Source organism: Dendropsophus ebraccatus, chromosome 12 (assembly GCF_027789765.1).
Source record: "Dendropsophus ebraccatus isolate aDenEbr1 chromosome 12, aDenEbr1.pat, whole genome shotgun sequence".
Taxonomy (NCBI): Eukaryota; Metazoa; Chordata; class Amphibia; order Anura; family Hylidae; genus Dendropsophus; species Dendropsophus ebraccatus.
In genome coordinates, this window is record NC_091465.1 from 65,452,900 (window position 1) to 65,479,296 (window position 26,397).

A 26,397-nucleotide genomic window follows, 5' to 3' on the forward strand; every position below is an offset into this window, starting at 1 on the left:
CGACACGGATCATGTAATGTATAATGCACCAACACTTCCGGGTACACGGGCGGGGGTGATGGGACACGGGGGAGGGGACGATTCACAGACATAACATACATTACAAAGTTGTATAGCTTTGTAATGTGTGTTATTCTGTGAATAATTTTTTAGCGCCGCACTACCCCTTTAACAGGGTCAGCACAGCAGTCGCCTCCAGCGCCCCCCTTTGTTTACTGGAGTCATGCGCCCTGTGCAGTGGCACTGGTCACACACCCCTAAGGCCGGCCCTGTTTACAGCTGTGGAGTTTTAGAGTAGGCTCAGCTACAATTTGTTCAGCTGTGATCTGAAATGATTTGCCATTCAGGAGTCTGGTAAAGCTGGGTGTCAGACCACATTAGGCAATATCTGATATCTACATGGGCTTCCCATAAAATGTCCGTTGTGAGGAAATCCGCAGACGAGTAGCTTTTCTGTGACTAATAGCATCTATCTCATCCCTAATCTGTTTCACTTTCACTTTGAGTTGCTATAAAAGGCAAATGAAACTGTGTGAGGACACATCCATCTTCAGAGCGGAGAGAGAGCAGACCTGCACGGTAAGAGACAATGCATACAGTCCTCGCCACCCTCACACTGTATACTGTAACCCTGTCACCTGTCTAGGTGATAGCTGCAGAATTAGTGGACTACCATATAGCACTGTTATTATTGTGTAGTATCAATATGCAGATACTAACATTTTGTTTCAAATCAACTGGTGCCAGAAAGTGCCAGAGATTTGTAATGTACTTCAATTAAAAAAATGTCAAGCCTTCCAGTACTTATCAGTTGCTGTATGCTTTGCAGGAAATGGTGTATTCTTTCCAGTTTGGAGAGCAGGAGAGGTTTTCTATGGGGATTTTGTACTGCTCTGGACAGTTCCTGACATGGACAGAGGTGGCAGCAGAGAGCACCTTCCTGCAGGTCATGCAGCAGCTGATAAATACTGTAAGACTAGAGATTTTTGAATAGAAGTAGACTACAAGGGGGGGCATGTATGAATGTACGGCGGCCTTAAATTAGGCCCCGCCGCCAATTGCCCTGCCGGATTCACGCTTCTTAGGGTGCGTTTACACAGACAGATTTATCTGACAGATTTTGGAAGCCAAAGCCAGGAATGGATTTGAGAAGAGGAGAGATCTCAGTCTTTCCTTTATGACCTGTTCCCTGTTTATAGTCTATTTCTGGCTTTGGCTTCAAAAATCTGTCAGATAAATCTCTCTGTGTAAACGCACCATTAGTGTATCTGGCCTAATTTGACCGCTATAGGTTTCTGCCATGATATATGCAGGACTCCTACTGTCCCCCCCCCTCCATTCCTCACAGACTTTTTGGAAAATGAAAGGTGGAATCTGATTGGTTGCTAGGGACAACTGAGCCAGTTTCACTTTACACCATTTTGATAAATCTCCCCCATTGTGTACAACCTGTTGCACAACTACAATTCCCATTGTGGTTCAGTAATGCTGCACTGAGGGCTAGGCAAACAATTACTGCAGCCAAGTTGTGTTCATACTTGTCTCATGGCTTCTGTGTCTAGAATAGCCAGGGCCGCCGATAGGGCAGTACAAGTGGTATTGCCGTATGGGGCCCGGACCCTAAGAGACACGGGGGGGGGGGGCCCGGCGGGCCCGCCTGCCGCCGCCCCCCGACCGCTACGCTAGGGGGGCCTGCACGGCCCCCCTTGCTACCTGTTTTTGAGCATCCCGAGAAGCTGCGGCCACGCAGCTTCTCGGGATGCACTGATCGCTTTAATGTTCCGCCCGCACAGAACATTAATACAGGAGAAGGACCTGGCAGCGTCCTCCTCCTGTATTCTCTCCCATAGGCTGCCGGCACTTCATACCAGCAGCCTATGGGAGGCCGGGCCGTGATCATGTGCCCCTCCGGCAGGCGTGATGATGTGACGTCATCACGTCTGCCGGAAGTCCCGTCCCTGCGGCTCGCAAGATGGAGCCCGAAGAGGAGGAGGAAGAGCTGCTGCCTGCACAGCGCGGATTAGGTGAGTAGGATGTTTGTTTTTTTTTAGGGGCACCTCTGGGGGCGTTATTAGTGTATGGGGGCACCTCTGGGGGCGTTATTAGTATATGGGGGCACCTCTGGGGGCATTATTAGTGTATGGGGGCACCTCTGGGGGCATTATTAGTGTATGGGGGGCACCTCTGGGGGCGTTATTAGTATATGGGGGCACCTCTGGGGGCATTATTAGTGTATGGGGGCACCTCTGGGGGCATTATTAGTGTATGGGGGGCACCTCTGGGGGCGTTATTAGTATATGGGGGCACCTCTGGGGGCATTATTAGTGTATGGGGGCACCTCTGGGGGCATTATTAGTGTATGGGGGCACCTCTGGGGGCATTATTAGTGTATGGGGGCACCTCTGGGGGCATTATTAGTTCATGGGGGCACCTCTGGGGGCATTATTATATCATGGGGGCACCTCTGGGGGCATTATTAGTGTATGGGGGCACCTCTGGGGGCATTATTAGTGTATGGGGGCACCTCTGGGGGCATTATTATATCATGGGGGCACCTCTGGGGGCATTATTAGTGTATGGGGGCACCTCTGGGGGCATTATTAGTATATGGGGGCACCTCTGGGGGCATTATTAGCTCATGGGGGCACCTCTGGGGGCATTATTAGTGTATGGGGGCACCTCTGGGGGCATTATTAGTGTATGGGGGCACCTCTGGGGGCATTATTGGTGTATGGGGGCACCTCTGGGGGCATTATTGGTGTATGGGGGCACCTCTGGGGGCATTATTGGTGTATGGGGGCACCTCTGGGGGCATTATTGGTGTATGGGGGCACCTCTGGGGGCATTATTGGTGTATGGGGGCACCTCTGGGGGCATTATTGGTGTATGGGGGCACCTCAGGGGGCATTATTGGTGTATGGGGGCACCTCTGGGGGCATTATTGGTGTATGGGGGCACCTCTGGGGGCATTATTGGTGTATGGGGGCACCTCTGGGGGCATTATTGGTGTATGGGGGCACCTCTGGGGGCATTATTAGTATATGTGGGCACCTCTGGGGGCATTATTAGTATATGGGGGCACCTCTGGGGGCATTATTAGCTCATGGGGGCACCTCTGGGGGCATTATTAGCTCATGGGGGCACCTCTGGGGGCATTATTAGTGTATGGGGGCACCTCTGGGGGCATTATTAGCTCATGGGGGCACCTCTGGGGGCATTATTAGTTCATGGGGGCACCTCTGGGGGCATTATTAGTGCATGGGGGTACCTCTGGGGGCAACTCTGGGGGCATTATTAGTGCATGGGGGTACCTCTGGGGGCATTATTAGTTCATGGGGGCCACCTCTAGGGGCATTATTAGCTCATGGGGGCACAGCAGGGGATCCTACATACAGGGGGCCTCCCACACAGCGCAGTTACTTTGGGAGCCTACAGGGGGGAGAAAGGAAAGGAAGTTGCTAGAAATGTGCGGAGCCTAAATTGTTTGTCTCGCAGTTTCTAAGGGGATGAAACGTATCTGGAAGGAATCATCCTGGAGGTCTGGGCCGGATGGAGAGGAAAAGGGAAAGTGACGCCTCAGATCAAAGAAGACGTCACCTGTGAGTCCCTGTATGACACTTTTCTTATTTTGTAGAACATCATTTAGTAGGGGCGCCCCGAGGTGACAGCTACTACATTATCTGTACTCAGAGATATCACTGTGGTATCTGTTGTGTTACATAGGACTGCAGGTGACTACTACATTATCTGTACTCAGAGATATCACTGTGTTATCTGTGCTGTTACATAGGACTGCAGGTGACTACTACATTATCTGTACTCAGAGATATCACTGTGTTATCTGTGGTGTTACATAGGACTGCAGGTGACATCTACATTATCTGTACTCAGAGGGATATCACTGTGTTATCTGTGCTGTTACATAGGACTGCAGGTGACATCTACTACATGATCTATACTCAGAGATATCACTGTGTTATCTGTGCTGTTACATAGGACTGCAGGTGAAATCTACTACATTATCTGTACTCAGAGATACCACTGTGTTATGTGGTGTTACATAGGACTGCAGGTGATATCAGGTGATTTCTCCAGGTTGCAGAAGTTCAAACTTCATCGTGCCCTGGTGTGCTGGTGTCTGTATGTCTGTATACACGTGTGCTGGTGTCTGTATACATGTGTGCTGGTGTCTGTATGTGTGTATACATGTGTGCTGGTGTCTGTATACATGTGTGCTGGTGTCTGTATACATGTGTGCTGGTGTCTGTATACATGTGTGCTGGTCTCTATATGTGTGTATACATGTGTGCTGGTGTCTGTATACATGTGTGCTGGTGTCTGTGTGTGAGATCAATTCTAGAGAACTGGCTCATATACCCCATTTTCCCCAGTGGCTTAAAATGTAACCTCTGTTATACAGTTATAAAATTGTAGAAATTAAATGTGAACAAGGTGCAATTCAAATAGACACTTGCTTGTATAGCTGTCTCTTGTGCTCTGTATGCAGTGCATTATACTCACCCTTATACAAAAGTGGGGTAGGGGTTCCCCTGTATTCAGAATGCTGTTGAGTACTAGACAATGCCTCGTCTGGGATTATTGAAGTTCGAGGGTCTATGCAGAGCAGGATAAAGGCACCTCTGCTGCACAAACAGGATCTCCTAGAAAGCGTTCTCACCGCCATGTATTCGCTATCACTGGCTTGGGTGAGCTAAACTAGTCTGCCTGGGGGGCGGGATGATTTGTACATGCTCACTAACATGGAACAGCCTCATTATATTAGCCTTATCAACATATTCTATGTTAGTGAGCATACCGGGGGGGGGGGGGGGGGGGGGATATTGGTGAACATATACAAATCAAACAGCCCCCCAGACCCTCGAAATTCAATAACCCCAAACGGGGCATTGCCTAGTACTCAACAGCATTCTGAATACAGGGGAACCCCTACCCCACTCTTGTATAAGTTTTAGTCTTCATCATAATGAGCCCCGCTGGGCTTGTAGACACGCTATAAATTGTACGTTGCAAGGGTGAGTATAATGCACTGCATACAGAGCACAAGAGGCAGCTATACAAGTAAGTGTCTATTTGAATTGCACCTTGTTCACATTTAATTTCTACAATTTTATAACTGTATAACAGAGGTTACATTTTAAGCCACTGGGGAAAATGGAGTATATGAGCCAGTTCTCTAGAATTGATCTGAACCAAATTATACCTCCCAGCAAGGCGTGGGTCGAACACACAATTTTTTTTTTTTTTTTATTAATGTGGGGGGCCCAGACACTTTGGTTGTATGGGGCCCCGAAATTCCTGATGGCGGCCCTGAGAATAGCCCACAATATATAACTAAATCTGGTGCATAACACTTACCACCAACATCCAATGGACCCCCAACAACAACAGGGTCTGTGGGTTTTTTGTGTTATATTGATGGTGAATAATAGCCCTTCATTCAGTCTTACAGTATGTGGCTTTTATAGAACAAGAACGCTGCTGACAATGTCTTCAGTCCCTTCTATGCCGCTGCCCATCTGCCTGATAGAGAATGTGGAAGGGAATACACTGGTGGTCAATAAGGAAGCTGAGAAAATCCTTTTGGAAATCTCGCAGCCGGTTGTGGTTATTGCAATTGTAGGAAAATACCGGACAGGAAAATCCTATCTGATGAACAAACTGGCTGGGAGTAGAACTGGTGAGTTATAAATGTTATAATTCTGTATAATCTCTATTGATGTAAATGTTATGTTGTATTTTCACATAGCTGGAAAATCAGCTTCTAGGACCGATAAATGGAGAATAATTCTATAAAGTATTGCAGAATCATAGTTATATACTATGTATTCTTGTGTAACGGCTGGGCATACTACTGCTATGGGCCTTGTGGTAAGAATGGGCCTGGCACTGCCAAAGCTTGTAATAATACTGTCATACAGTTATGTATAGCCTCCACTAGGAGAGCTACACTGCATACAGCCACTGAATCTAATTGCAGTTGGCTCCCCCTAATGGTAGCTGATTGCAGCCATAATTTTGGAATTTATTAAAGGGGAACTCTGGGGAAATCTAAAAATCCAGGGGGGTAACATGATAAGTTATACTTACCCATCCCCGTGCCACTGTAGTGCAGCTTCACCAGCTCACTGACCCCTGACAGCCTTCTGTAGCTCCTATTCCTGCAACATCACATCCTGGCTGAGAAATGCACCCTAGCTAGTCACTCACTGGCTGAGAGGGTGCTTCTCGCCAAAGCTTGACCATACAGAAAACCAGGAGAAACTGGAGCCGGGCGATGGTCAGTGAGCTGGCGCTGCTGCGCTGCTGGGGCAGAGGAATTGGTAAGTATAAATTATTTTTTATGTTCCCCCCCACTACCTTCCAGCCCTGATATTTTAGGTTCCCCTGTAGTTCCCTTTGAAAGTCTGAAAAACCGAGCTCCACGTAATAGATATATTAAGAAATGTACAATTACAGTAATTTTCTAGAGACTGTTTGGCCAATACATGTTCATTTCTGTTCCTTTTCACTGAAAACAGGATATACTGTAGTATTGTTCCATCATGTGCAGCAGGAAAAGTCCCTTTTTTTTCTCACAAGCATTTTCGAAAATATGTCCTATTCAGTCCTATTGCACATGTCACAGTTCAGACTTATTCACCATTCAGTCGTACCTCATGTTTTATTATATCCCTTGCGTTTTTCTTTACATATGTTTCAGGGAGAGGTATCTCAATTGCACTAATTTGTCAGTGTTAACTTATTTTCACATTATATTGCACAGTCCTTGTCCCAAATTTTTTTTTCACATACAAAAATCATCCATGCTGTGCATCGGCAAGGCACCTTGTTCATTTAATCATGTCTTCAGTGTCTTGAAGTGTCTTCAGTAAAAAAAAAAAAGAAAAAATTATGTGAAAAATATTTTGGACAAGGACTGCAAAATAATGTGAATATAATTTAACATTAGTTAACATTTAAAATTAGTGCAATTGAGATACCTCTCCCTGAAACGTGCAAAAAAACGCAAGGGATATAACAAAACATGAGGTATGACTGAATGGTGAATAAGTCTGAACAGTGACTTGTGCAATAGGACTAAATAGTCCAGAACAGAGGCACGTGTGATCATAATATGACATTGTTGTAACAGTGAAAAAAATGCTACATAATAACTGTCATAGAGACTTTTTTGGGGGGAAAACACAACATGTGAATTGTGTCTTAGAGACTTTTTGGTGAAAACCTAAATGCCTGTGACACAATAGTGTAATGCAAGGGTGATGGTTGTACATCCTCTTTAATCTGATCAACGGATCGAACGGCTCAGTCACGGGGAAGCCGGTGCCGTGGTCTGTTTTTTGAACCGCGACCCGGTTCCCGTGTACGGCGCCATTCTATCCACGGGTGTCGGGCCAGGGCTGAAGCACAGGAGGCAGGACGGCCAGCCCCAGTGGGAGGGAATTCCCTCCCCTCTATGACGCGGCTCCATTGATTCTGAAGGAGCTGCGTCATAGAGGGGAGGGAATACCCTCCCACTGGGGGCGGGCCGGCCCGCCTCCTGTGCTTCAGCCCCGGCTTGGTACCTGTGGATAAAATGGCGCCGTACACGGGAACTGGGACGTGGGTCAGATTAAAGAGGATGTGCCTGATGGTACATCCTCTTTAAGGCAGGAGGGCATACATGTATGCCCTGCAGCGATCCCGGGCTATGGAGCGGGCTCACAAGCTGAGCTCACTCCATAGCTGGTGAGGATCGGCTGCTATCTGCAGCCAGGCCCTCACCCTCAATGGCGGGCAACTGCGATCTCGTTGCCGCCCGCCATTAACCCCTTAAACAATGCGATCGTTTAAGTGTAAGAGACCGGATAATGCAGTGTTTTAAGTGTAAGAGACTGGAGCATGTGCGGTCACTTACCGATTGCACTGCCTGACTGCCGCAGGTATGCTCCTTACCTCAGATCTTCTGATACAGTCTGCCGCAGGCTGCATCAGAAGATTGCAGATTACAATGATCCCTGCTATGCTATGGCATAGCAGTGATCAGTGTACGAAATCTAATGTATTATTGTAACAGAACAGTCCCCTAATGGGACTTTAAAAGTGAAAAAAAAAAAAATCAATAAAAGTTTTAAAAAATGTCCCAAAGCCCCTCCCCCAATAAGTGAAAATCCGCCCCCCTTCCCATTTTAACACATAAAAGACATAAAAATAATAAAGTTACTTAACATGTAATACACCGTAGCATGCGTAATTATCCGATCTATTAAAATAAAACATTATTGATCCCGCACGGTGAACAGCATGAACAAAAAGCGGTAAAAAAACATGCAGGGATTGCTTTTTTAAAATTACTTTTTTATGTATAAAAAAATTTATAAAAAGTGATCAATACTTCTGATCTAGAAAAAAAATTTACTAATAAAAACTAGAGATCCTGGTGCAAAAAATGATGCCCCATATGACCCCGTAGGTGAAAAAAATAAAAGTGCTATAAGTCACAATAGGGCCATTTTAAATATACCTATTTGCAAAAAAAAGTCTTACTGCTAATAAAAATAATAAAACGTTAGAAAACCTAGTAAACATACATATCGCTGTGTTCAGACCGACCAATAGAATAAAGTAAAAATGCCAGTTTTGCCGTAAAGTGCATTACGTAAACATGGAACCCCCCCAAAAAAATTAGCGAAATCGCATTTTTTGACCCAAATTCACCCCATAAATAATATTTTGGGGGTTTAGTCATTCATTTTATGGCAGATTGAAAGATGCCATTACAAAGTAGACCTGTTCCTGAAAAAACAACCCCTCATATGGCCTGTAGGTGGAAAAATAAAAGCGTTATGGGTCTTAGAAGGCGAGGAGGAAAAAATGAAAAACGCAAAAGTGACAATTGTCCCGTCATTAAAGGGGTAGTGCGGCGCTAAACATTTATTTACAAAATAACACACATTATACGTTATGCAACTTTGTAATGTGTGTTATGTATGTGAATGGCCCCCTTCCCCGTGTCCCCCCACCCCCACCCCGCTCCAGAAGTGTGGTACATTATACTCACCGCATTCGTGTCGACCCCCGGGCCGCCATCTTGGGACAATGACGACATCTTCGGGAGGCCGTGCTGACAGAAATGAATTATTATTGTAACCAATAATGTTAAAATCAACAAATTTTGGGGATCTCTTAATGCATCTTTTCAGGTTTTGCTTTGGGATCCAGCATCCAGTCAAAGACCAAAGGGATCTGGATGTGGTGCGTTCCTCACCCTCAGAATCCTGGACAAACACTAATTCTACTGGATACCGAGGGGCTGGGCGATGTGGAGAAGGTGGGTTAAAGCGACTGTCCAGGTCCAATGAATGTGTCTGTGGGTATTTATGTCCGTTCAGCCAGAACTCTTGTGCTTCCACTTTGCAATAGAAGGCCATCAGGCGAGCCGGGGTTATGGCTGGCGTACGCCATGAAAAATGTTAGAATCTGTGCTTCTCCTGTGGCGTACGCCAGGAGAACATAGTGATAAATGTGTCCCATTATAAAAATTAAAAACAGTTGACATGTCACAGAGATATAACCACAACAATAGCAGGGTCTTTCTTGAAATAGACCCTTCGAGTCGAAAGGTTGCTTGTTTGTACCAGAACATGTAAATAAATTTTGGATTTAATACTCTACGGATGCTACTTTCATGTTGCAGCAAGATGTCTAAAGTTTTAATCAGCCAGGGCCTTAGTATTATGGCTGTAGGCTTTACTTCCTAACTCGCTGCAATCTCTATCTCACCGCAGACATCATGTGGCCAGGGCTGCATAAAAATCGCTAGTGATGTTCGCGGAGTACTTTTCTGTTATCAGCTACTGGCCGTGCATCACTTATTACGCGTACATCTTTCAACTTGCTTGAAGACAGTGATCAGCTGATGAGGTTTGCTTGCTCGTCTGCTGATTGCTGTCTCTATTATTCAGGGAGATATTTACCTATAGGTTTAATAGGGCCTTAAAGGGGTTGTCCAGAAAAAATCTTTTTCTTTCAAATCAACTAGTGTCAGAAAGATATATAGATTTGTAATGTACTTCTATTTAAAAAATACTGTATGTCCTGCAGGAAATGTTGTTTTATTTTCAGTTTTACACCTCTGGCCGAGACAGGAGCTGCCCAGAGCAAGAGAAGTTTTCTATGGGGATTCCCATAGAAAGCCTATCCTTCTCTATAGAGTTCCTGTCTCAGCCAGAGATTTCAGCAGAGAGCACTGTGTCAGACTGAAAATAAAACAACATTTCCTGCAGGACATACAGTAGCTAATAAGTACGGGAAGTTGATTTGAGTGAAAAAGATTTTCTCTGGACAACCCCTTTAAGTCTATGTAGCTTGTCTGGAGCAGAGACAAAAATGGCACCAAGCCAATGACTAATAAGCCTAGCCCCCATGCTTTGGAGATTGGTGAGGATCACTTAGACCCCAACAGATCAAGCCATATCTGTACCAAAAATTTTTTGTAATGACACGGTGACTTTTAAAACAGACTGATATGCTAGCTGTTAATTTTTTTCTTATCACATGTTTTAAGTAACTATGCCTAAGATCATGTGACTCCCTCCGTAACTAGTAGTGCTAGTTGTTGTACACCAAAACACGTCAGCTCAGCACCAGTTGCTGAAACTGTATCTTGGACTTGGATTAAATGAAATTGCTTTTACTGTGCTGGATTTATTTTTTCTTGGAAATGCCCCAACACCTCGCCCCTCTCCCAACCACTTTATGGAATCATTGCTATCTATAATTTAGTAAAACATTAACAGAACTTTCTTTCCTTGTCCTGCAGGGAGACTGTAAGAATGACGCCTGGATCTTCTCCTTGGCTGTTCTGCTGAGCAGCGCCTTTGTGTTCAATAGCTTAGGGACTATCGACCAGCAATCTATGGAGCAGCTACAGTATCCTTCATGTGGATTGTTGTAGGAATAGATTTCTTTCTTTTAGAACTTGCCTGTTATTTGCTCATCTTCTTTTGTTTATATAGCACCAACATATTCCACAGAGCTGTACAGATAGTTAATATTCACATGAGGCTCTGTACCTATTAAGGCTCATATTTAGTTCCCTATTGTGTCAGATATATCCAGCACTCTGAAACTTAAAGGGACTGTGTACCCACAATCTGCCCCCCCAAACCGCTTGTACCTTCTGATAGTAGCTTTTAATCCATGATTTGTCCTGGGGTCCGTTCGGCAGGTGATGCAGTTATTTTCCTAAAAACTACTTTTAAACTTGCAGCCCTGTGTCAAACTGGTGTGGCCTAGAGTGACTGTGCATTAGGAATGTCCCAGTCAGGTATTCTATTCCTCACTTGTCTGAACACTGCACAGGTGCCTTAATGAGCCGGCCCATGTGCCGTGCTCACACAGGTGAGGAATAGTAGAAAATCTGCCGGGAGCATTCCTAATGATGAGGAGGGCTGGGAGTAGGGACAAAGAGGTTGTGCCAGACTAATGCATACACAATCTTGGCCACGCCAGTTTTACACAAGGCTGCAAGTTTAAAAATTGTTTTTTAGGACATTAAAAGCAGCTATCTGAAGGTACAAACAGGTTTTGTTTTTTTTTTTGGGGGGGGGGGGGGGAGTCAGATTGTGGGTACAGAGTCACTTTAAACCAGGTACGTGGAGAACAAATTCCATGCAGATATCATCATTGTATGGATTCAAACCCAGGATCCAAGTTCTTTAATATCATCGTGTTAAGCACAAATCTACCGCACACAGAAATAGTGCACACTTCCTAGGATTAATCTCTGCATTGTTCCTCCAGACTGTAGCTATGGATCCTTGGCTGCACACTGTTGGGATGATAACCTTCTGGTGGGTCACTGCTGGGACGATAATTTTTTGTCAGCACACTGCTGTAGCTATAGGTTTTTGACTGTACACTGCTGAGGCTTTAGTGCAAAACTTTTGTGTAAAACATTTGTGTAAAAGGAATAGCAGCAGAAGACTGCCGCTTTCTTTAATGGTGCGGGACCAGCCAACTTTACTGAGAGGCATACCCCTCTGAATCCAGCCAGGAAAACAGAGGTATGGCTTCAAAATGTCTCCCCCTAAGCATAGTTAAAATGTCCAGGAGGGCAAAGCAATTATATTTTTTGTATTTACATCTCTGTTAATGTTTAGAAGTCTGTTGTCAGAAACAGTATATAGAAGACTGAGGATGAGGATCCCTATTCTTCTATAGCAGATTTTGTCTATCTGTCTCTCAATTTTTTACATGCATTTATATTTCCTTAAATATACAATTTCCCAGTTACGTAACTGAGCTGACAAAACTGATTAAGCTAAAGTCATCTTCAGACCAAAATAATGAGACGGGTGAATATAAGAGGTATTTCCCGTCCTTCACCTGGTGTGTCCGAGACTTCACTCTAATACTGGAGAAGGATGGTAAAGAAATAACAGAGGATGAATATCTGCTGTCATCTTTAGAGCCGAAGAAAGGTGAGTTTTAGTATACGTCAGCATAGAACAAAAGGGTTTGTGGATGTATACCGCGGTATACCCTCAAAAGGAACATACACTGTCAACTAGTGACTTATCCATTACCAATTAGTTGCTTTTATTCTGCAGGACTGTGGCCTCTTGTAATCTCTTTGTCAGGAAATACCATTAGTTACTAATTTAATACATATATATATATATATATATATATATATATATATATATATATATATTTATTTAACAATAGGCAAGGCAAAGGTAAAAACAAAACAGATAGGAGAGAAGAGATGGGTAGGTAAAGAAGAGATACCTACCTGTCCAGGTGCTTCCGCAGCTGCAGGACTACCTCTCACGCTCAGCCTCTGGTCTCCTGAATCTCCTGGGTTCCTGTGTCCTCACAACCCCAAAAGAACTGCCTGCTCAACCAGTCAATGACTGCAGAGATGTCCCGCCCCAATCACTGATTGGCCGAGTAGGCATTTCTGAGCAGGCCTGTGACATCTCAGAATCATGATCTTCAGGACATTGGAGGCTGACAGTGGGTGCTGAAGTTGCAGCTTCGGGACACCAGGATGAGTAGGTATCACTTCTTTATTATAATGCCACCACTAAACTCCTTTAATGTATCCCTCCCCAAGTTTTCCTTTAATGTAAAGGTTAAGGTAATGCACCTGAATAGGTAATCTTAGTAGTCTTTGGGCCCTATTACACAGAGGGATTATCTGCCAAATCAGGCCAATTCACCGCCGACCGTGCACCGCTATGTGTAATAGTGATGCATGGCCGACGGCTGATGACTGTGTAAAGAAAATAACAAAGAATATACTTACCTGTCCAAGCTCCCCCAGTGTGTCCTGCTGCCTTTTTCCTGTACTTGAAGCTTCTGAAGCCATCTCTGAAGTGACAGGCCGCTCATTGAATCACTGGCGCTGTCCAGTGTTGGTCAGTTATTGGTCAAGTGTCCTGTCACTTCAGAAACAGCTTCAGTTGCGGTGAGCGGGGAAAAGGCAGCAGGACACTGAAGGAGTCTGGACAGGTAAGTATAATGCTTATTATTTTCTTTATAAAGCAAGGGCTGCACAGTGATCACAATCTAGCAGATCGGTGCTCGCTTACAGCTATCATTGGGTCGTGTAATACAGCCCTTAGTCACACAGTTCCAAAATTGTGAAAATGCTCTGGTCATGTTCATTCACTTGTGTAAGTCACTGAAAAGTTGCAGTAAAAATAAGTAGAGATTTCAGTAAGGATTTTTATTATTGCACAACAGTAATGTTGCAGGAAGTTGTCCCAGTCCTTTCTGTAGTGAAGGTTTCCCCGGGGCAGTTTCGTTTTTTGCTCTAGTCAAATATTTTTAAAAAATTAAACAAAGTTTCCTTCAAGTATAATAACCCTTCATGCTCTAATAAAGTCTGATGAAACAACTTATCCTTCCCCTCTAAATGCCATAACATTTTTGTTTTGCTGGTGACATATCATGGTGCTCTATCCCTAGGATAGTGCTCTATAAAATATCGGGAACAGCTCCGCTCAGTAGTGAACACTAGGTTGTGTCAAGTGCATAATAAAACACCCATACTCTTGATATAAATACAAAAATTTTAAAAATATTGTCTCTCAATATAGATTTACCTACCGCATCTGCTGGAAGTTTGTTCCAAGCATCAGTTTTTTTCTAAAAACACTTCCCTCCTGAACCTTATTTAGTCTTTTAACATATCTGATAGTTTCCATCATGTCTCCCCTTTCTCTTCTTTCCGCCAGACTATACAGATTCAAATCCTTAAGTCTTTCCTGATATGTTTTATGCCTCCACTATTTTTGTAGCCCGTCTTTGGCCCTGTTCTATTCTATCACTATCCTGTTTTAGGTGAGGTCTCCATACCAGGATACAGTATTCCAGATGTGATGTCACTAGAGCTCTATACAGCGGGATCACAATCTCCCCCTTCCTACTGGTTATACCTCTAGTAATACAGCCCAGCATACTGTTAGCTTTCCTTACCACCTGGTTGCACTGGTTATATAAATAGGTAACCAAACATGTAAAAGTATCTGTAAAAAATATCCATTTTATTGATTATTCAAAATGACTATATGCAAAAAAAGGTGTTCAGGTACTCAAATCATATAACATAAGGGAGGGCCCTGGTGGAGGGAAACACACATATACGCTTATGCATAAACCCCAATAATCTAAATATAAAAAAACATAAAAAAAAAATGACAAAGTTAGATAATCATAATAAGGTAGCAAAAATAGATAAACTTTATCCTGGCTACTGAGAAAAGGCATGTATGTGAGGCCAGGGATGCATCTGGCCTCATTTCTACATCAGCCACTCCCTTGTGTACCACTATTTCTCTCTCCATAAGGCCTCTGGGCACATATTGGATGCACAAGCATTAATGGTCCAGATTGCATCAACACTGCTCAATCACCAGGGTTTTGCTCGCTAGCCTCTTGAAAACTTTACACAGGGCTGATTCTAGGTTTTCTGCTGCCTGAGGCAAATCCTGAAATGGCACCCTTCCTCCGGTGCCCAAACTGTCCCATCACCCCCCGCCCACACACACACACACACATTGAAAATCATTAGTAAGTAAGGAATGTCTGCAGAAAACCTGCTGGTTATAATAATAAATTCATAAACAACCCAACTCCACCATAAATCATCCTGTTTAAGCACTACTTTCCATCTTTGGTGAGAACAAGACAGAAAAAGTTCCAAAGTTTCCAATTCCACCAGTGTGTAAACAATTCTTCTCCAAGAATAAAAGCACCTGACATATACAAGAGCATTGTGACTACTCCTAGTTATCTTATTCATGGTTATATTACCATAACACCTTGTGCTCCATATAAAGGGGTAGTGACCACTTGTAGTGCAGTTATGTCTGACACATATAACAAAATTTGCAAAGTGTTTGCAGTCCTGATAAAAGTTTTGAGAATGACACAAATATTATATTTTCACATGATCTGCTGCCCTCTGGTTTTTATGTGTGTTTGTCAGATGTTTTTATCACATACAGAAATATAATTACAATCATATTATGAGTAACAAAAGCTTATATTGACAGTTAGAATGAGTTAATGCAGCAAGTCAATATTTGCAGTGTTGACCCTTCTTCTTCAGGACCTCTGCAATTCTCCCGGCTGCTCTCAATCAACTTCTGGACCAAATCCTGACTGATAGCAGTCCATTCCTGCACAATCAATGCCTGCATTTTGTCAGAATTTGTTGGTTTTTGTTTGTCCCCCCGTCTCTTGATTATTTTCAAGTTCTCAATGGGATTAAGATCTGGGGAGTTTCCAGGCCATGGACCCAAAATCTCTATGTTTTGTTCCCTGAGCAATTTAGTTATCACTTTTGCTTTATGGCAAGGTGCTCCATCGTGCTGGAAAAGGCATTGTTCATCGCCAAACTGCTCTTGGACGGTTGGGAGAAGTTGCTCTGAGGACCAGAGGACATTCTGGTACCATTCTTTATTCATGGCTGTGTTTTTAGGCAAGACTGTGAGAGAGCCGATTCCCTTGGCTGAGAAGCAACCCCACACATGAATGGTTTCAGGATGCTTTACAGTTGGCATGAGACAACACCGGTGGCAGCGCTCACCTTGTCTTCTCCAAATAAGCGGTTTTTCAGATGTCCCAGACAATCTGAAAGGGGATTCATCAGAGAAAATGACTTTACCCCAGTCCTCAGCAGTTCACTCCCTGTACCTTTTGCAGAATACCAGTCTGTCCCTGATGTTTTTTCTGGAGAGAAGTGGCTTCTTTGCTGCTCTCCTTGAGACCAGGCCTTTCCCCAAGAGTCTCTGCCTCACAGTGCATGGAGACGCACTCACACCTGCCTGCTGCCATTCTTGAGCAAGCTCTGCACTGCTGGTAGCCCGATCTCGCAGCTGAAACACTTTTAAGAGACGGCCCTGGCGCTTGCTGGTCTTTCTTGGGCACCCTGGAGCCTTTTTGGCAACAATAGAACCTCTCTTCTTGAAGTTCTTAATGATGCGATAGATTGTTGACTGAGGTGCAATCTTTCTAGCTGCGATACTCTTCCCTGTTAGCCCATTTTTGTGCAGTGCAATGATAACTTAACATGTTTCTTTAGAGGTAACCATGTTTAACAAAAGAGAAACAATGATGCCAAGCACAAGCTTCCTTTTAAAGTGTCCAGTGGTGTCATTCTTACTTAATCATGACAGATTGATCTCCAGCCCTGTCCTCATCAACACCCACACATGTGTTAATGGAGCAATCACTGAAACAATGTTAGCTGGTCCTTTTAAAGAGTCACTTTTTTTTTTTTTTTTTGGCAGAAGTCAATAGTCCAGGCAATTTTAAGAAACTTTGTAATTGGGTTTATTAGCCAAATATGCCATTATCTGCATGTAAAAAGCCTTTTCCCAGGTCCCCCCCTCCTTCCTCTTTTCCATCCACTGCAAAAAATCTGAAAATTGTGACTTGTTGCAGGAGTCGTACCCTGTCTGTTCTAGGGAGAGGGGAGGGGGGAGGAGGAAGGAGGGAGTTAGCCCGCAGCAGAAAGCAGATAACAGAGGATTACAGGCACAGAGCTGGGTGACAGCTGTAATCTGAGCTCAGACGGGTCAGTGGTGACTGTCCCAGGAGATAATGGGTGAGGTACTTGTAGATTAACTCTTTGTTGTCCTGTTTTGGTCTTTTCTTTAGCTCTCTCCATAGGAGAACAATGAAGACAGGGGGGAGAGCTTCAAACTGCTTTTTCATGATAAAAATGCATTTTTTGGCTAATCAACCTAATTTTTTTAAAATCGCCTGGACTATTGATTTCTGCAAAAAAAAAAAAAATTCACGACAGTGACACTTTAAGGCAGGGCTGCAATGATGTTGAAATGTGTTTTGGGGGATAAAGTTCATTTTCTAGACAAATATTGACTTGCAAGTAATTGCTGTTAAGCTGATCACTCTTTATAACATTCTGAAATATATACAAATTGCCATTTTAAAAACTGAAGCAGTAGACTTTGTAAAAATTATTTTGTATAATTCTCAAAACTTTTGGCCATGACTGTATATCTGTGTCCAGCTATCATTTGCAGGTCATGGGTCAATGAAGTCAGCGGTGTGTAGCACACAGTATAATTTATGGCCACTTTATAAAACCTGCCGCTTCTACAAATTTGCCGCCTTGAGCAATAAACTCATCTCGCCTCATGGCAGAAGCGGCCCTGACTCCCATTTAGACAGCACCAACCATATTTTTGTAAAAGCATGATAAGATCCATCTATGAAAATACAGTATTTACTAAAGGCTTATATACCCTGCGTGAGCGAAGTGAACTACTAACATCCTACATTCCTACTAACATATATTCTCATTATATTCTGTTCATTTTGCGTGATTTGGTGCACAAGTTATAGAGACTCATTCTTTTTGCTACCTTATTATTTTTATTCTCAATGTAACATTATATTTTATGTTTTTATTATGTTTTATGTGTAGGACTATGTTTTCTAGGCCCTGGTCTGTGCTATATTAAAATATTTTATTACCTGCACACATTTTTTTGCATATTTTCAGTACTGTCATTTACTATTAATAAATTTAACAGATTTATACATATATAGTTCACCTAGTTTATATTAACACTGTTCATTTGTATCCCTAAGGTACTGACAACAAAGCCAGGGATTACAATCTACCTCGTGAGTGCATTTTACATTTCTTCCACACGCACAAATGTTTTGTGTTTGACCGACCGGCCACCAAGAAAAAACTTCAGATTTTGGAGGAACTACAGGAGAGTGAACTGGATGAGGAATTTGTGGAGCAGGCTACAAGATTTTATAGTTACATGATAACAAACAGTCGTTCGAAAACACTTGCAGGAGGACATGAAGTAACTGGGAGAAGTGAGTATCGGTGTAATAATAACTGGAGTCTGTCAGCAGTTTTGAGCCATCAATATACAGAGGTTGGGAAGGGAAATGTAATGACAACTGCAGATTTGGCTATACATTTTACATGACCTAGAAACAGAAAAAGTTCTTGAGCACTGAAATGACGGTGCAAAAAGTTGCAACTTTTTGATACAAAAGTGCTACTAAAGTGCTCAGGAGGCAGGCTCTTTTACTTAAGTGCCCTCAACTCTTTATTGAGAGCTTTCTTCGACCGTCGTCTGAGCTCTCGTAGAATCCCAGTTGGACACTAGGACAATAGTTATATAATACTAAATCTCGTTTGTATGTCTCAGTGTTAGCGGTTCTTACCGATTCTTATGTGAAGGCGATTCAGAGCGGAACAGTCCCCTGCATGGAGAATGCCGTCCTGGCTCTGGCGGAGATTGAAAACACAGCAGCTGTGCAAGAAGCACTGGCCAAGTATGAACGCGAGATGGACAGACATGTCCCCAAGTTCCCAACGGAGGCTCAGCAAGACTTCCTGAACATGCACATGGAGTGTGAGAAAGAGGCCATTAAAGTCTTCATGGGACGTTCACTAAATGATACGGACCAGAAATACCAACATAAGCTGAAGGTCAGACAGTGGATAAAAAAATTCTTTCCCATTGTCCATTATCACAATATTAAAGGCTGAAAAACATCCTGAATTTCAGATGTTATTTAGCCTGAAAAAAAACTCTGGCCGAGAATTATCAAGCTGCCAGAAACTCACGCTGTATGGCTTTTCCTACATCAACTAATTACAGTTTAGTTTTTATAATTTTAAGGCTGGGTTCACACTACGTATATTTCAGTCAGTATTGTGGTCCTCATATTGCAACCAAAACCAGGAGTGGTTTAAAAACACAGAAAGGATCTGTTCACATAATGTTGAAATTGAGTGGATGGCCGCCATTTAATGGCAAATATTTGCTGTTATTTTAAAACAAAGGCTGTTATATTGAAATAATGGCAGTTATTTACCGTTATATGGCGGCCATCCACTCAATTTCACCATTGTGTGAACAGAGCCTTTCTGTGTTTTTAATCCACTCCTGGTTTTGGTTGCAATATGAGGACCACAATACTGACTGAAATATACGTAGTGTGAACCCAGCCTAAAGGTTTATCAGAACATTGTAATGATTCACTACTGACAGGAAGTTAGAACTACAAAATGTGTATTCTCTGTCTGTGTCTCTCTCTCTCTCTCTCTCTCTCTCTCTCTCTCTCTCTCTCTTTCTCTCTCTCTCTCCCTCTCCCTCTCTCTCCCTCTCCTAAATCTTCAGGAGGCTTGGCTGGATCTTGTCTTTGAGCTCTATCCCTGGCTGTTAATAGCATGCTGCCTTCTGCTGAATGATGCTACATAAATAGCAGTCAGAGAGAAAAGGCAGCAGATGCTGCAACCTCACTGGGCAATAGTCCGCAGTGAACTGAGATGTTCTGCAGCAGATTTGGCCAAGGAGTTGTCAGGAGTGCTGTGGGAGGACTGTGATAAGAGCTGAGGGAAAGCAATGCATTCTGAGCAACTGCTCAACCAGGATTAACATAACTAGGAATTAAGCCTCAAAACAATTGGTGGTTACAGAACTAGAGCAGATAGGTAAGCAATGCTATCTTCTTCTGCAGCATATTAATTTTTTAACCTGACGTTGGAGAACACCTTAAGGAGCTTTAAGTAAAATAAAAGTAGTATTTTTTTTATCTACTTTATTATGACCCACAACTATGCACAGTATATGGGCATCCTTAGGTTGCGTTCACACATTTGCAGTCTTGTTGTGTTTCTTGGTTTACATAATAATAATAGCCAGATTGATTCTGTGGGATCTGCAATTGAGTCCTGTTATTAGCATTACCAGGCTTTATTGTAAGTGGTTTTCTTGCCATAGACCTGATGAAGCCTGGAAATGCTGATCACATGACAAAGCCAAGATAGTCATTTTGGACACAATTGTAGAGCCTCATTCATTATGTGGGCTCCAATATGTAAACCAAGAAACAACAAAACTGTGAATGTGCAGGGTTACACTTAATCCTTGCATTGAAATTTGTAACTGCAATACGTCCGTTTCCAGTAGTAATAGAAGAATTTATTTGCAGTATTGGAAACAAGGCAACTGGGCCCTGTTTTACTCTTACTCTTCCTGTTCTGTGAATTCACAGATATAGGTTTTGAGTTTATCATTATTTCTGGCATTCTACCTAACATTGTTTGTCTATGGGGGGAAAAAAAGATTGAATTTCTACATTCATATATGCCGAATGCCCATCATTAGTATTAGTCACCAACATGGCAGTGCCAAAGATAATCCATGCCCATTCTAGGACTCTGGATCAAAGCTCTTGACATTATTGTGATTGGCTACTGCAAGAAAGTTACCCATGATGCATTTAGAAAGAACTGTACTGTTACTGATAAAAGCATCTCCAATATTCTCATATCTGTATTCATCACGAAGCTGGATCTGAATGCATAGCTTTTCTCATCACTTGTAACATTATCGCAGCATAGCCTGGCCCAGCGTAGTGACAACTTCCAAGATGATTACTCAATATTCTAACAAATGATTTAACTTTTTTGTTTCTACCAGGAACAAATCGATAAGAAAATGGAGGAATACTCTGCAAAGAATGAAAAGGCTTCGAGAGATTATTGCAGAAATCTTCTCCAAGAGCTAAGCGTGACTATGGAGAATAACTTAATGGCAGGAGAATATTCCATACCAGGAGGACACAAGAAGTATCTAATGGAGAAGCTTAGGGTTATGGAAACTTATAACCTTACACCCGGAAAAGGCATAAAGGTAAGATTCACAAAAACATCACAGACTTTTCTCCTGGTCTTCTATGTTACATATATTATACTACTAGAAAATGTACCCGGCGCTGCCCGGGTATAAAGTGTCAGTGTGTTAATTAGATTTATTCTAAGGTGCCCAGGAGGCCAATCTATGTCCTTGTTTTTTTTTGTTTAAGGGAAAATCGCCAGTAGCCCTATATGCCCCTATATACCTGACAGTTTTGCATTGTTTATGTAAATTGTAGCTTATGCACATTAGAAATAAACTAAAAACTTCAAACATCCGTCCCATATACCAGTAGTGTATAGTTGGGGTGGGGGGGGACTGTATACCTGTAGCATATAATTGAGGGGGTCCTGTATACCTGTAGTGTGTAGTTGGGGGGGGCTGTATACCTGTAGTGTATAGTTGAGGGGGTCCTGTATACCTGTAGTGTGTAGTTGGGGGGGCTGTATACTTGTAGTGTATAGTTGAGGGAGGTCCTGTATACCAGTAGTGTCTAATTGGGGGTGGGGCTGTATACCTGTACTGTATAGTTTGGGAAGTACTGTATATCTGCAGTGTATAGCTGGTAGAGGTCCTGTATACCTGTACTGTATAGTTGGGGGTCCTGTATACCTGTAATATATAGTTGGTGAAGGTGCTGTATTCCTGTAATGTATAGTTGGTGGAGGACTTCTATACCTGTAGTTTATAGTTTAAGGGTCCTGGATACCTGTAGTGTATAGTTGGTGGAGGTCTTGTATACCTGTAGTATATAGTTCTGGGGTCCTGTATACCTGTAGTGTATAGTTTGGGGGTCCTGTGTACCTGTAGTTTATAGTTGGTAGAGGTCTTGTATACCTGTAGTGTAAAGTTTGGGGGTCCTGTATAGCTGTAGTATAAAGTTGGTGGAGGTGCTGTATACCTGTAGTATATAGTTGGTGGAGGTCCTGTATATTTGTAGTGTATAGTTTGGGGTCCTGTATACCTGTAGTATAGAGTTGCCGGAGGTGCTGTATACCTGTAGTATAGAGTTGGTGGAGATCTTGTATACCTGAAGTATATAGTTCGGGGGTCCTGTATACCTGTAGTGTATAGTTTGGGATCCTGTATACCTTTAGTATAGAGTTGGTGGGGGTGCTGTATACCGGTAGTGTATAGTTTTGGGTTCCTGTATACCTGTAGTGTATAGTTTGGGGTCCTGTATACCTGTAGTATATAGTTGATGGAGGTCCTGTATACCTGTAGTGTATACTTTTGGGGTCCTGTATACCTGTAGTGTATAGTTGATGGAGGTCCTGTATACCTGTAGTGTATAGTTTTGGGGTCCTGTATACCTGTAGTATATAGTTGGTGGAGTTCCTGTATACCTGTAGTGTATAGTTTGGGGTCTTGTATACTTGTAGTATATAGGTGGTGGAGGTACCGTGCACCTGTAGTGTATAGTTTTGGGGTCCTGTATACCTGTAGTGTCCTGTATACCTGCAGGGTCGTATTTGCCATTAGGCACTCGTGGTCTGCCTAGGGCAGCACCTTGCATGGGAGCAGCACCAAGGAGCAGGGGGAAGGAAACAACTTTTTAATTTTTTTTTAATTTTTCTAGTCTTCCACCTCCTGTTCAGACTTGCCAGAAAATCTAGTGTCTTTTCGAAGCGGGGTATGGTAGTATTGGTCAGGTCTGGTATGGCGGTGTTATCCAGTCACAGTATGGCGGTATTGGTCAGGTCTGGTATAGTGGTGTTATCTAGTCACAGTATGGTAATATTGGTCAGGTCTGGTATGGCAGTGTCATCCAGTCACAGTATGGTGGTATTGGTCAGGTCTGGTATGGCAGTGTCATCCAGTCACAGTATGGCGGTATTGGTCAGGTCTGGTATAGCGGTGTTATCCAGTCACAGTATGGTGGTATTGGTCAGGTCTGGTATGGCGGTGTTATCAAGTCACAGTGTGGCGGTATTGGTCAGGTCTGGTATGTTAGTGTTATCCAGTCACGGTATGGCAGTATTGGTCAGGGCTGATGTGGCAGTGTTATCCAGTCACAGTGTGGTGGTATTGGTCAGGTCTGGTATGGCGGTGTTATCCAGTCACAGTATGGCGGTATTGGTCAGGTCTGGTATGGCGGTGTTACCCAGTCACAGTGTGGCGGTATTGGTCAGGTCTGGTATGGCAGTGTTATCCAGTCACAGTAAGGCAGTATTGGTCAGGGCTGGTGTGGCAGTGTTATCCAGTCACAGTGTGGTGGTATTGGTCAGGTCTGGTATTGCGGTATTGGTCAGGTCTGGTATGGCGGTGTTTTCCAGTCACAGTATGGCGGTATTGGTCAGGTCTGGTATGGCGGTATTGGTCAGGTCTGATATGGTGGTGTTAAAAGGGGGTCTACCAGTTATTTCTGTGGATGTTGTGAGGCAGCTGCCCTAGCAACCACAGCTCCCTGTGAAAATGAAAGTAGTAATCCTATTGGTTGCTAAGGCTCCCAACTGCCGTTTCTGCTGGCAAGCTGCAGCTAATTATATCACCTGTGTGTGCAGTGTGGAGATTTTCCCATTCATCTCTATGGGGCGCTCTTCCCCCTCCCCCTCCTCTCCTGTACATCTGGCAAGGACGGGACCTTCGCTCTAACCTGCCCAGGCACCTAATGTATCCGTGGGCCAAATTTGGGGTCAAACGGTTCAGGCGTTTGGAAGTCTATACGGCACAGACAGACTTTCATTTTTATGATATAGATGCATTAAAACATTTCCCTGCTGCTGGCTCTATCCACGTGTAACTATTCTTACATTTTGCAACCAAAGGCTCTGGAAGTGATGCAGGAGTATATCTCGGAGAAGAGGGACATTGAAGCCGCCATCATTCAAGCCGATGAGACCCTAACTGAAAAGGAGAGACAGCTAGCAGGTGAGAGATGGGCAGTGGTTCTGACACATGGTCATTGTCTCATTTGACCCTTGGACGTAATTGCATGCTTAGTCATGGAAAGACAATATGGTGGGAGGCCACTGTGCAGGAAATCAATGCACAACCTCATTCACTTACCTGTATAGACGGCTGGAAGTATCACTATGCCGGAAAAACGATGGGGCTAGAGCAGACCTGCTGATTCGGCACTGTGATACACCACCTGGTCACCCCGTGTGTCTTTTAGTAATATATGTTGTATTTTCTTCTTTGTTTTAGAGGAACGCGCTCAGGCTGAAAACGCTGAACATGAGAGACAAATTTTGGAGCAGAACAACCGAAATCTGGAACAACGTATGAAGGATCAGGATAGGAGCTTTGAGCAGCATAAGGAAATGCTCATGGACAAGATGGAACATGAGAGAAAGATGATGGTGCAACAAAATGAACTGGTGATAGCTCAGAAACTTAAGGTATCTTATGGCTCAATTATTATTTAGATATTGCATGTTACGCTGTCCACGGACATTGCATGTCTGTTGATGGAGTATGCCACAAGTGGATTTTACAGAGATTTCAATATAAAAATGTTTTTCTAATACTTGATAAGCCCTTTAAGTATCCACAGGCTTACTATTCAGCACTCACTCTTCATACATTCCTTCCTTTAATTATTTTTTGTTTTGCATTCATTTTAGGAGCAAGAAATGATGATCAACGCTGGGTTTCAAGACAAAATTTCATCACTTCAAAGAGAAGTTGAAAACTTGCGCAGTCAGAACCAACCCAAAAAATCCCGTTGTATTGTAATGTAAATTTCTGTAGAAAAATATATTAAAATCTGTTAGCATAGTTAAAAATATTTTGGTAACCTTGAACACATTGGTCTAGAAATACTGATAATTCCATATTACAGAATAATACAGAAAATTAATGGGTACTCTAACTATTCCTTTAGGCTGGGGCTATAAGGTGACTCCTGGTTGACTGACCAGAAGCCACTGTGTCTCACTGCCTATCCCGCAGCTCCACCACTCATACAAGAGAATAACGAGGGACAAAAACTGCCAAAAAATCCATTAAGAACCATTCACTTTGAGTTGTGAGACATGGTGGTTCCTGGTGATATGACTGGGAATCACTGTATAGACCCGGCCTTATTGGACAATGTTGTGAAATCTTGAGTGGTCAGTAGGCATTACATATTGGGGTCCATCCACTGTAGATGAAGGGTTATTAAAAATGGCGAACTACTGGATGTTGCCAATTGATTTGGTAGATTTATAGGTGCAAGAGTCTTGTTTGTGCTTCTAGAGAAAAAAACAAAACAAAAAACTTTCAGTCTATATGGCTATTGGCTGCACAGTTAATTGAGCCTTGTAAAGGCTCTGCAAATAAGTACACATTTTGTTTGTTTGAGGCACTTTATCGGGCCATGTAAATTAGATTATGCTTCCATTCAGAGCTGCATCTGCCATGAGGCAAGGTGAGTAGCTTGTCTCAGGCAAAAGATTTCAAAAACCCTAAGAGGTAGCATGTTCCCTGAAGCGGCCGTTAATCATACTGTCTAGCATCTTCGGTTGCACACCACTGTTGCCATGAACCCCATGACTTGCAAATGATGCCATGGCACAGACGTAGGCTATGTTCACACAACATTCTATTCTTTAGTGTATGGCCGTCATTTAATGCTAAACCATGGCCGTTATTGTGAAACAACGGCTGTTATTAATGAACATTAATAACGGCAGTGGTTTTGCAAATACGGCTGTTTGTATGTAGTGTAAACATAGCCGTAGAATAACTTGTTACAGTAATTTTCCTATTTATGATTTTCTATAGGGTGGGGGGCTGGTGAAGGGGACATTTAAGTTTAAATCTCAGGCAGGAGAACTGTTAAAATAATGTATGTGCATTTTCTGTAACAATAAATGACATAATTAATAAATACATTTTTGATGCATTAATATTGTGTATGATAGTCACTTTTATCACAGTGTTGCATACAGCTTGCAGGTAAATGCAATAAATATAAATTAAGGGCTTATTTCCACATCCTGTATTCCATGGATGTTACGGATGGGGAAGCCCTATAGTGGAGTGTTTCCCCACCTTGCATGATGTATCAATATTATGCCGGGAATGGGGAAAGTGTTAATAAAGCAGCCGTGTTTCATTACAGTGCTGTAAAGGTATTTTTGAACCGCGGCCTGGTTCCCGTGTACGGCGCCATTCTATCCACGAGTATCGGGCCAGGGCTTAAGCAATGGAGGCAGGCTGGCCCGACCCCAGTGGGAGGAAACCC

At 43.1% G+C, this 26,397-nt stretch overlaps 1 protein-coding gene across 2 annotated transcripts; it reads left to right on the plus strand.

Annotated features, from left to right (window-relative positions):
- Positions 1-472: 472 nt before the first annotated feature.
- Positions 473-26,059, plus strand: LOC138768901 (guanylate-binding protein 1-like). Of its 2 annotated transcripts, none has more exons than XM_069946936.1 (11): positions 473-579; positions 5,487-5,698; positions 9,204-9,331; positions 10,823-10,932; positions 12,295-12,485; positions 18,139-18,381; positions 18,723-19,006; positions 21,006-21,218; positions 23,990-24,092; positions 24,372-24,565; positions 24,791-26,059. In XM_069946936.1, exons 2-11 carry the CDS (start codon positions 5,506-5,508, stop codon positions 24,905-24,907), a joined length of 1,776 nt encoding a protein of 591 aa, XP_069803037.1. In that variant the 5' UTR covers positions 473-579; positions 5,487-5,505; the 3' UTR covers positions 24,908-26,059. The 2 variants fall into 2 exon arrangements, with proteins under 2 accessions (XP_069803037.1, XP_069803038.1); XM_069946937.1 differs by lacking the exon at positions 473-579 and adding an exon at positions 913-970.
- Positions 26,060-26,397: the final 338 nt, after the last annotated feature.